Raw genomic sequence first — 12,273 nt, forward strand, 5'->3', positions numbered from 1 at the left:
GAGCTGGGACCGGAGCACAAGGTCGCTGAAACTGCAGAGCTGGGTCCAGTGCACGTGCAGCCGAAGTGGCGGTGATAAGCCCAGTACACAAGGTGGCATGTCGAGACGTCATCACACATTGGGTGGCTCCTGCTTGAAGCGTATGTTTTTTTTTCTTTTGGGAATTTTTAATGCCCGGACCTGGGGGCAATTCATGAAGGATTAAGAAGCTGTGAAGAAGGTGAAAGATGTGCAAAAGCCAGAGCAAAACAGCAGCGAGGAAGGAAGAGAATGAGAGCTCGCTGTTGAGCATGAGGACCAGCCCGGGGGCTGACAAGATGGTGGAGGCCGGGCTGCTGGGTGGAGCCACACTGCTACAACAGAGAAGATGGCTGAGGTAGTGCCTCGAGATCTCGAAAATCAGTTCACAAAACATGTAGAGGTGGTGAGAAAGGAGATGGCGATGGCACTGAAGGAGTCGGTAAAGGAGGCAATTGCCCTGGTGAAGGTAGCTGTTGCAAAGGCATTGGCTGAGGTGAGGGAACAGAGTGAGAAAATGAAGGGAGTTGGGGAGGTCATCTCACAGCACAGCGATCAGCTCACCTCGCTGGGAGATGAGCTGCAGAGGGTGGTTGAGGCCAATAAGGGGCTGCAAGCAAAGCTGGAGGATATGGAGAACTGCTCGAGACGACAAAAAGTGAGGATTGTGGGTCTGCCCGAGAGGGTGGAGGGCCCGAGGCCGACAGAGTACTTTGCTCTCGGTATGAATTGGACCAACCTCGTAGGTCGCTGAGGCCTAAGCCCAAGTTAAACGAGCCACCAAGGGCAGTGATTATCTGTTTTCACAGATATCACATGAAGGAAAAGGTATTGAACTGGGCAAAGAAGAAGCGGATGTACAGTGGGCTGGTGCCACGTTCGTATTTATCATCACCTGACGGTGGAACTGGAAAAGCGGCGATCGTCTTTTGGCCGATTGAAGGTGGCATTGTATGACAGTGGAGTGCGGTTTGGAGTGGTGTATTCAGCAAAGCTATGGGAGACCGACAACTCCAGAGACTTTTATTTTGAGACGGTGGAGGCGGTGGAGGCATTCATGAAGGCAGAAGGCTTGGGCGGAAGTAAAGAGTGGGAGAATGTATATATGTAGCTTTGAATAATGTTCTTACTTCATACTGTTATAGAGGTTAAAAGTTTTTTGTTGTTCTTTGCTAATTTGGATAATGTTCTTACTTCATGCTGTTATAGAGGTTAAAGTTTATTTTTTGTTGCTGTTCTTTGTAGCAATGTTTTTTTAATGAAAAGTATATGTTTGATTGTTTTTTTCCTGGGACTGGGCAGGAGGGGAGGAAAGGCCTGAGCAGAGGCCCCTGTAATAGCTAACTTAAGTTGGCTAGTGAACTGAGGTGTTGTGGGGGGAGGGGCTGTGGACATTGGAGCCCGGTGAGCAGGTTTCTATGGGCCTAGGAGGTGAGAAAATGAGGGGGGGGGGGGATCGATACTGGGTGGGGTTTCTTCGAGAGGGAGTGTAGGGGAGATTCTGGAAGGGGGGGTGGGCTTTGATGTCAACAATGGATAGGGACAGATCAGGCACAGCGGGTAGGCCCCAAAATTATAATGATGGTGGGTAAGCGGGGAGGGGGAGGGGGAAGAGACCCTCTGTTAGGATAGTTACATGGAACATGAGGGGGTTGGGAGGCCCAGTGAAGGGGTCAAGGGTGCTTGCGCATTTGAAAAGTTTGAAAGTACATGTGGCCATACTGCAGGAGACTCACTTGCGGGTGAAGGATCAGGTGAGGCTTAGAAAGGGCTGGGTGTTTCACTTGGGTTTTGATAGTATGGCACGGGGGAGGTGGCTGTGGTCCTGGTGAACGAATGGGGGATGTCCCAAATGGATTGGTTGTGGCAGATCAGGGAGGTAGTTAAGGTATAGTGACAAGGGCATTGGAGGGGAGGTTGGTGGCATTGGCAAGTGTGTATGGTCCCAATTGAGATGATGCAGGGTTTGAAAATAAGGTGTTCGGGGCCATCACCGACTTGGATTCACATGAATTGATACTGGGTGGAGACTGGAACATGGTGCAGTAGCCAAAATTGAACAGGTCGCGACCTTGATCACTTACCCAGTTAGGGGGAGCGAAGGCGTTGGCTGGGCTAATGGTGGAAATGGGCGGAGTGGACCTTTGGAGGTTCTTGCACCCGGGGGAATGGGAGTACTCTTTCTTCTCTTCAGTTCATAAGGCCTATTCGCGAATAGATATTTTATTAATGGGGGGAAAGTCGCTGTTGGCCAGGATCAAGGGGTCGGAATATTCGGCAATTGCGATATCGGACCATGCACCACACTGGGTTGATATGGTGTTGGAGAAGAGAATAGTGCGGAGGCAGGGGTGGAGATTTGATGTGGGGCTGTTGGGGGACTGAGGGTTTTATGATAAGATTGGAAAAGTGATTGAGGAATATGTGTAGTTTAATTTACGGGTGAGGTCTTGCAGGCAGTGGTTTGCTAAGCTTTGAAGGCAGTGGTGAGGGGGAGGTGATATTGTTTAAGGCAAAGGTGGATAAGGAGGAGAGGGTGGAGTGGCACATGTTAATAGATAAGGTGTTGGAAGTGGATAGGAGGTATGCAGAGGATGTGGATCCAACACTATTGGAAAAGAGGAAGAAGTTGCAGGCGAGTTTTGACCAGCTATCCACAAGGAGGGTGGTGCCAATAGAGGCGGGTGAGGGGAGGGGTCTACGAATATGGAGAAAAGGCTGCATGCTGGCAGGCCAACTTCGAAGGGAGGCAGTGGCGAGGGAAATTGTTCAGGTTCGAGATGGGACAGGGAAGTTGGTGCTGGCTCCGCATGAGATTAATCGGGTTTTTGAGGAGTTCTATGAGAGATTGTATAGGTTGGAACCACCGGGGGAGGATTGGAGAATGCAGGAATTCCTTGACGGTTTGGAATATCTGAGGTTGGGGGAGGTGGACAGGATCACATTGGAGGGGTTGATAGGGGATAATAGTTGCAATTGGGAGAATGCAGTTGGGGAAGGTAGCAGGGCCGGATAGGTTTCTGATGGAGTACTATGGAAAATTTAGGGATAAGCTGGCGTCGCTAATGGTGGGGATGTTTGAGGAGGCGATTGGGAAGTGGGTGTTGCCACAGACTTTGAAGCAGGCATCGATCTCCCTGTTGCTCAAGAAGGATAAGGATCTGACAAAATGTGGGTCGTATAGCCCTATATCACTCTTGAATGTGGACGCAAAGGTGTTAGCGAAGGAGCTGGCAGGTAGGTTGGAGGAGAACCTCCCGAAGGTGATAGGGGAAGATCATATGTGGTTTGTAAGAGGGAGGCAACTTTTTCAAACATTAGGAAGGTTCGGAATGTCGTTATGGCACCGGTGGAGGGGAGGGAGACAGAGTTAGTAGTAGTGGAAGCCAAGAGGGTTTTTGACCGGATAGAGTGGAGGTATTTGATGCTGATTTTGGGGCGGTTTGGGATAGGGTCATGATTTGCGGATTGGGTAAAATTACTTTGCAGGGAGCCGAGGGCGGGTGTCTGCACAAATAATATAAAATCTGAGTATTTTTCTCCCCTGTTGTTTGCACCTGTGATCGAGCCTTTGGCCATCACATTGAGATGTTCGGGAGTGTGGAGGGGATATTGCGGGGGGGAGGTTGAGTATAGGGTATCTTTGTACGCAGACGACTTGCTATTGTATGTGTCGGAACCAGGTGCGTCGATAGGTGGGATATTGGAGTTGCTTCGAGTGCTTGGGTCTTTCTCGGGGTATAAACTAAATTTGGACAAAAGCGAATATTTTGTGGTGTTCCGGCTGGGGATGGGAGCAGGGGTGGAGGGGCTGCCATTCCGTAGGGTGGTAACCCATTTTAGATATCTGGGGTGCAGGTGGCATGAGATTGGAGGGGGGGAGCTCCGTAGATAGAACATCACTAGTTTGGTGGAGAGGGTGAAAGCGGATTTGGCAAGGAGGGATTGCCTTCCTCTATCGCTGGCAGGTCGGGTGTAATGTATTGCCATCGTCTTTGTTCATTTTTCAGTACATTCCGATCTTTTTATGAAAGGCGTTTTTAAGGAAGTTGAAAAGATGATTGCCTTGTTTCTTTTGGGGGGGGGGGGGGGGGGGGGGGGCCTGTGGCTGTAACGTGGCTACGATTTAAAAAAAAATGTTTTTATTCTCCATTTTCGCATTTTCCTTCAAAATTTACACCCCACCCACAGACAGTAAACGGTAACAAATACAAAATCAATCCCCTTAACAATAACAACGATCCCATCCTCCCACCACCCCAAACAACGGCCCACCTGTCAATATATGCAGCCAATAAAACAAACCATCCCACGGTGGAAACAAAAAACAAAGGAGAAAAAGAAAAAGGAGTCCGGGACCGCCCATGGTCACCGTAGAGTTCACTCCCCGCGCGCCCCCCCCTCCCCCAACACTCAACGCCGTCCAACCTCTGAAAGAGTGCCGTACATGATACCCAAGAGTTGTAAACACCACCCCCCCCTCTCTCCAACTCCTCCCATTCACTGTCTCTTGTAAAGCTCCTCCCCCCAACCTCGGTTCCTTCCCCCCAACTTTCCACCCCGGCTAGACCACTCGGACCCTGTTCTGCCAGGCTCGGTTGGCCGCAGCCCCTCCCCCCACCTCACTCCTGTTCACTGGCCGGCTTAAACTGGCCAGCGTGGAGGCCCCCGCCCGGGTCCCTTTCCCCCTTGCCCGGCCCGAGGAAAGCCCAGAAATCCCCTTTTAGCACACACACCCCGCATACCCACCTACACCCCAAAGAGCCCTCACTTCGAGTGAAAGTCCCATCACTTCCCTTGTCCAAATATATACAACATTGGCTCCTTTAGCCCATACACACGCATGCAGTGAAACAAAAAAGAAGAAAATACAGTCATGAGGTTATATCGGCACATGGCCATTTCTCAATTTCTCAGTTCTGCCACAGTCCTTCTGCCTTCATCACTGTTCTTCAAACTTTTTTTTCCGGGGACCCATTTTTACCAACCGGCCAACCTTCGGGACCCAACCCAGCTGACCTTGGCGACCCACACCGGCCGACCTTTGCAACCCACCTTTTTCTCTTACCTTGTTTGCTGCTGACAAAAATGGTGGAAATGGTTTTGGGTCCCTTTGGCCCTCGTACACGCTCCTCCAATGGAACCTGTTGGATGAAGGAGAAGCCTTCCGGTGTCGGAAAGTATGGCGTCTCCATCTGTCCAAAGTTCTGCATTTTTGTCCTATAAAATTTTATCAAATAAACCCCCCGAACTTGTGTAAAAAAAAATAAAATGAATAAAATAAATGATAAAAATTAAAATTAAATCAATGCAATAAATGAATAAACCCCCCCGAACTGGTAAAACAAAAACTGCGACCGTTTAAAAAAAAAAGCATGTGTGCCCGATCATCGGCGCGCATACGCAGTGCGGCCGTATTTTTTTTACATGTTCGCGGCCATTTTGAAGGCCGCTTGCAGCCGGCGTTATTAACAGCTGACTGCTGCGGCTGTTGTGCACAGATTTGCACGATCAGGAGCACCGCGATGGATGACTCCGCGACCCTCCCAACACCCGCCCGCGATCCAACCGGGGGTCATGCCCCCCGAGTTTGACAATGCTGGCTTTAGCTTGTGGGCGAGGTCAACGGAAATGGCGATTCGAGGGAATCATAGATTTGAACCAGGGAGGTGAGATGGGAACTTTCAGAGATGGGAGGAGATGGGAGTTAGGGTATGAAAGGATTTGTTTCTGGGAGGCCGGTTTGCAAAGTTGGAGGAGATGGGGGTGGGGATGTGGGTTGGGGCAGGGGGAGATATTTAGTTTTATGCAGGCTGAACTTTTACCAGGAAGGAGGTACAGAGCTTTCTGATTGGACTGGTCCCCACACTGTTGGAAGAGATACTGATGGCAGGGGGAATGGAGAAAGGTGTGATGTTGGCGATTTATGGAGGTATTCTGGGAGAAGATCAGGTATCACTGGATGGGATTAAGACAAAGTGGGAAGAAGAGTTGTGGGAGGGCATGGAGGAGGGTTTGTGGTGTGGGGTGCTACGGAGGGTGAATGTGTCAACTTAATGCTCGAGGTTGGGGCTGATACAGTTGAAGCACCTCACAAGAGCGAGGATGAGCCAACTTTTTGAAGGGTATATATGAACGGTGTGTGTGTGGGGGGGGGGGGAGCAAATCATGTCCATATGTTTTGGTCCTGCCCAAAACTAGAGGGGTATTGGAGGGAGGTCTTTCGGGTAATCTCAAAAGTAGTGAACGTGAGACTCGAATCTGCTTGGGGCAGCACGGTAGCATTGTGCTTAGCACAATTGCTTCACAGTTCCAGGGTCCCAGGTTCGATTCCCGGCTTGGGTCACTGTCTGTGCGGAGTCTGCACGTTCTCCCCGTGTGTGCGTGGGTTTCCTCCGGGTGCTCCGGTTTCCTCCCACAGCCCAAAGATGTGCAGATTAGGTGGGTTGGCCATGCTAAATTTCCCTTAGTGTCCAAAATTGCCCTTAGTGTTGGGTGGGGTTACTGGGTTGTGGGGATAAGGTGGAGGTGTGGGCTCGGGTAGGGTGCTCTTTCCAAGAGCCAGTGCAGACTCGATGGGCCAAATAGCCTCCTTCTGCACTGTAAATACTATTCTATTCTGTAAATTATATTCTGGGCCCCCGAGAAGCCATATTCGGGGTGTCACATCAGCCGGGGTTGGAAGCAGGTGCGGAGGCAGATGTCTTAGCCTTCGCCTCGCTGATTGCCTGAAGGCGGAATCTGTTGGGGTGGAGGTCGGCTTTTCCGCCCTGCGCCTCGGCATGGAGGGGTAATCTGCTGGAGTTCTTAACGCTTAAAAAAGTAAAGTTCGAGTTGAGGGGGAGGATGGAAGGGTTCTACAACTCATAGGCCTTTTTCATCATGCATTTTCATGAATTGGATGACATCGAACATGGGGGGGTGCGATTGGGGGCTTCGCCAGGATGTCCCCCGCCAGGTGGAGTTCAGTTCTGGTCAAACATAGAGCAGGCTCATTTAGAGATCGGGGCATCCTTTCAAAATGGTAGCCCGATCTCTGAGGAGCCAGTCAGGTCAGTGGGTTCAGCTCCCCTGTGATGAAAATAGAGAATGTGGGCTGGCCTGGAGGGAGTGCTGCACTGTTGGATGTCCCATTTTTTGGATGAGATATGAGCAGGAGAGCTGCTTTTGTGTCCGGGGCCGTATCGATACCTCAATCAACATCATAAAACAGATTAACTGGCAAGGTGGCAGGTCCAGTTTTCAGGCACCTGCCAGCCTACAAACTGAGGCTGGGCAGGAAAGGCCCATAAGTGTCGGCTTAATGGCCTTAATAGGAGCATGAATGGGGCTTCCCGTCCAAAGCCCTGCACAACCCACTGTAAAATCGTATCTGGATTGGGTGGACGAGGTATGAGAAGAAATCCTATCCATGATATTTTTGCCCGCCTTTACCTCAGAATCTGCCAGGAGAGGGAGCGTAAAAGTCTGGCTAGCGAGAACCATGATATTTATTCCATTAAAGTTTCCGAATGTGTTGACATCAGCATTAGCTTTGATTTGCAATGGTTAACTAATTGAATAATGTAGAATTGCATGAACATTTTAGCGACAATCCACGCTGCTTAATTTGCACTAGTGGTACAGACAAATTTTGCGAAGGCTTGCTGAGCGAACCACTTAGATTGAGTCTACAATAGGAATTGATTGTCCTTGTCCTCCAGAAGTAATGGGCTTAATGAGCTGAATCTTCATTTCACATTGTACAAGTGACTCCCATAGAATAATGATGCACAATAATATTTCAGTGTTTGCATTGAATGATATTCAATGCAAATTGACCACCACAAATGCCCATCCTCTGCCTTGACCCCACCACACCCACCCTGATTCCTCTTGATCCTTGATCCTCCCACTTCCTAACCCAAGACTATGTGTTTTGTATGCTGATGTTGATCAGTAAATGTTGCTTTGTTTTGCAGGAATTTGTCAGGGAACATCTTTTCAACGCTTCCTCTTGGGCTGTTCGTTGAGCTTGGTGCATTGAAAGTCCTGTGAGTATACCATTATAATCCGGAACTCTTGGCTACTCGGGATCAGTTCTGTTAATTGGGGAGGTATTGCTTCTTTGTACTGCTCACAGTTACACCCTGCATATATTAATCAATCTATTTCCACCGAGGCTAACTTCCAAAAGGCTCAGCCTCTATTTCCAGCCATAGAAAATCATGGTCATGAACCTTGTCATAATATACACACAAGTATATGATGGTGCACAGACAGACATTGATTGACACACAGGATGACCAATGAACACACAGAACACAGCAGCCAATCACCAGACAGGACACAGCCACTATAAAGCCAGACAATTAGACACAGGAGAGAGAGTGAATCCCATCAACATCAGTCATATTGAAGCTATGAAATTAAAACTCAGAATATTAAACAAGCCAATCTTTTTGAAGGGCTATAATAATCAGAAAATTGATACATTGGGGATGTGTGGACTCGATGTCCAAGTAAAAGATAAAGTTCACCAAATCAAATTCCCCATAGTAGCTAAAAATCATGAGTGGCTGCCAAGTGTTGAATCATGTCAAGCACTGGAACTGGTAAAAAGAGTAAATAGCCCTGACTGTGCACTCATCATACACAGTGGATCAGTGGAGTCCATTGTGCAGGCTTTTTTCAGGGTTTTGGTGTTTTGCCTTTCACTTGCAAGATTCAACTCAAAAGCTATGCTCAACCAGTGATGGATGCTCCAAGAAGAGTTCCAGCACCATTACCTGCCTCAAAAAGCTGAATTGGACAGAATGACACATCTTGGTATTACCAAAAGAATGAAGAGCCAGCAGATTGGGTCAATTCGTTGGTGTGTGTTAAAAAACGGAATAATGATCTTAGGATATGCATGGATCCTAAAGATCTGAATGCAGATATAAAAAATGAACACCATCCGATAGCTAAGCAAGAGGAGACCATAAGTGAGATGCGTGGTGCAACAAATTTCAGCAAACCTGATGCTTCACAGGGATTTTGGCAACTCAAGCTAGATGAAAAGAGTATGTTCAAAACTCAGTTTGGTAGATATTGCCTTCTTCATATGCCCTTTGGCATAATCTCAGTGTCAGATATTTTTCACAGAGCGATGGAACATATTGTTGAAGGCATTCAAGTTGTGAGAGTATATGTAGATGGCATCATCATTTGGAGTTCCACCCAAGAGGAACACAATGAAAGGCTAATAAGAGTATTGCCGAAAGTTAAGAAAAATGGGCTACGTCTCAACAAGGTCAAATGTCAGTATGGTTTGAAGGAAATAATGTTCCTAGGAGATAAGTTGTCTGCTCAAGGAATAAAGCCTGATGACATGAAGATACAAGCCATTATGAATATGCCTCGACCAACAGACAAAAAGGGAGCACTAAGAGTACTAGGCATGATCAATTTCATTGATAAATTTATACCTAACCTCTCAGCGAAGACAGCATGTCTTGGAGAAGTCCGGAAAAAAGTGAACAACTTCACTTGGACTGAAAAACATGGAACAAGAGTGGATCACGTTAAAAACGGCTCTAATGACAACTCCAGTTCAAACATTTTTCGATCCAATAAAAAAACAAGATTTCAACAGATGTATCAAAGAATGGTCTAGATGCAGTTTTGCTGCAACAGGAAAATGGTAGCGATTGGAAGCCAGTAGCATATGCTTCCATATCAATGACAGACTCTGAATGTCGGTATGCTCAAATAGAAAAAGAATGTTTAGGGTTAGTCAACGGATTGGAGAAATTCCACAGTCTCCCTACTTCAGTTGTAGAAACAGATTACAGACTGTTGGTGGCCATAGTCAAGAAAAATCTTAATGAAATGTCACCTCGCATTCAAAGGTTGATGATGAAACTTCAGAGTTGTGACTTTGAATTGGTCTATACACCGGGCAAGCACATTGTCATAGCAGATATGCTGTCCAGAGCAACAGTAGCACTAGATGACAATTCCATGGAAGAGAATGTGCAAGATCATGTGGATATAATCACAGAAACACTACCAGTGTCAGATGCGAAGTCAAAGCTGGTTGTCGAAGAAACAGAGAAAGATTAAGTATTACAAATGGTGATACATAATCTCAACAATAGATGGCCGAAAGGTTCATGTTCCAAGTATCATCATATAGAATCAGAGCTAAGTGTAGTAAATGGTTTGTTACTAAGACAATAGAGAATCGTAATTCCACAGTCTGTGCGCAAAGAAATACTGCAAAAGATTCATGAGGGCCACCTTGGAATCAAGAAATGCAAGAGAAGAGCACGAGATACTGTGTATTGTCCAGGAATAAATAATGATATACAGACAATGGTGGGAAAATGTACCACTTGTCAACGATATCAATATTGATAAGCAAAGGAACTGATGGAGATGGGCAAAATTGTATCAGTTCCTTGGCAAAAGGTTGGGATAGACTTATTCTCTCTTGAAGGTAAAGAATATTTGCTAATTGTAGACAATTATTCAAAGTATCCTGAAGTAGCACAGTTGTCAAGCTCATCAGCCAATTGTGTTATTATGCACACGAAAGTAATGTTTGCACATCATGGCATTCCTCAGGTTGTTATGAGTGACAATGGTCCGTGTTTCTGCTGTAAAGAATGAAAGGCATTTGCGCAGCATTATGACTTCAGACATCTGACATCAAGTCCACTGTATCCTCAGTTTAATGGCAAAGCGGAAAAAGGTGTGCAGATAGTCAAACAACTACTGAAAACATCTATGGACAGTCAAGATGATCCCTATCTAGCATAGCTCAGCTATCAAGCATCATCGTTAAGTAGTGGTTTGTCACCATCAGAACTGTTGATGAGTTGAAAGCTACATAGAACTCTGCCATGCTATGCCAAGCAAATAAATGACAAGATAAGGAATCAGTTGCAATCTCAACAGAAGAGGTATTGTGACAAGTCAACCAGGGCTCTGAAACCTTTAAATCAGAATGATGTAGTGAGAGTGGAGGATCCTGATGGCCAGTCAAAATGTGCATCAGTATCACAGAAAATAGTTTCAAGATCTTGCACTGTAATCGCAATTTGGGGGCTGCATTTACCAATGTTGCAGAAAAATAAATTATTGCCTTTGAAGTGCTCGGGGTTTCTTGAAAAATGGATTTCAGTATCTTTTTTTATTTCTTAGTTTGACCTTTTTTTTTATTGAGTTTACTTTCATCAGTCAAATTGCCCAGACTGGCACTGATTGTATAATGGTTAATGGATTAGTGTACTGTTTGAAGTTATTTTAACCCAATGTGAAGTGAACTCTAAACTGTTGGCAGGTTACTTAGTTTCGGATTTGAAGTGTTTTCCTTCCATACCCAATTCTGCTTTTCTCCAGGTCAACTTTTGCATTAAAATCAAGGTCAGACTAAAAGTAGACTGACTGCTCACATCAAGTCCATGTGACCAATTCCTCTGGGCTCTTTCTTATTTCAGTTAGGTCTTTTACTGTTTGGCATCTGGCAAAATACCTGTGTTGAGACTGCTGGCTATGTGGTCTGTGTAATAATGATGTTATGTTCCATTGATTTGAATGACACATAGAGCATGAAATGCCACTTCTGAATTATCTATTCACATGAGCAATATATAAATTATTATTGCACAAAATCTGTTCCAACATTTTCATTGTTTTCAAATGAAGATTATTTGTGTGTGTGTGTGTGTGTGTCTTTTAGTTTTTTTTTATTAGCTTCACAAGTAGACTTGCATTAAAACTGCAATGAAGTTACTGTGGAAATCCATGTCGCCACACTCTGGCGCCTGTTCGGGTACACAGAGGGAGAATTCCGAATATCCAATTCACATATCAAGCAAGTCTTTTGGGACTTGTGGGAGGAAACTGGAGCACCCGGAGGAAAGCCACCCAGACACGGCGAGAATGTGCAGACTCCACATAGAGAGTGACCCAAGCTGGGAATCAAACCTAGGACCCTGGCACTGTGAAGCAACAGTGCTAACCACTGTGCTTCCGTGAGGATGTGTGTGTGTGTGTGTCTGTATCTGTGTGCGTTTCTGTGTGTCTGTGGAGTGCATGTCTGTGATGTGTGTGTGTCTCTGTGTAATGTGTTTGTTTCTGCGTTGTGTGTGTGTGTCTCTGTCTGTGTGTGTGTGTGTGTGTGTGTGTGTGTAGGCGTGTCTGTGTGCTTGTGTATGAGTGTGTCTCTGTGTCTGTGTGTGTCTGTTTCTGTGGTGTGTGGGTTTATGTGTGCACGTGTCAGTGTGA

General features: G+C 46.4%; 1 protein-coding gene across 2 annotated transcripts in view; it reads left to right on the plus strand.

Annotated features, from left to right (window-relative positions):
* LOC119951080 (adhesion G protein-coupled receptor A3-like) overlaps positions 1-12,273 on the plus strand; it is a 664,838-nt gene that overhangs the window by 309,547 nt on the left and 343,018 nt on the right. For both annotated transcript variants that reach the window (XM_038774125.1, XM_038774126.1), the window contains exon 5: positions 7,980-8,051. In XM_038774125.1, coding sequence (XP_038630053.1) covers positions 7,980-8,051 — 72 coding nt within the window. The remainder of the gene's footprint in view (positions 1-7,979; positions 8,052-12,273) is intronic.

This window comes from Scyliorhinus canicula, chromosome 16, assembly GCF_902713615.1.
Source record: "Scyliorhinus canicula chromosome 16, sScyCan1.1, whole genome shotgun sequence".
In the NCBI taxonomy this organism is placed as follows: Eukaryota; Metazoa; Chordata; class Chondrichthyes; order Carcharhiniformes; family Scyliorhinidae; genus Scyliorhinus; species Scyliorhinus canicula.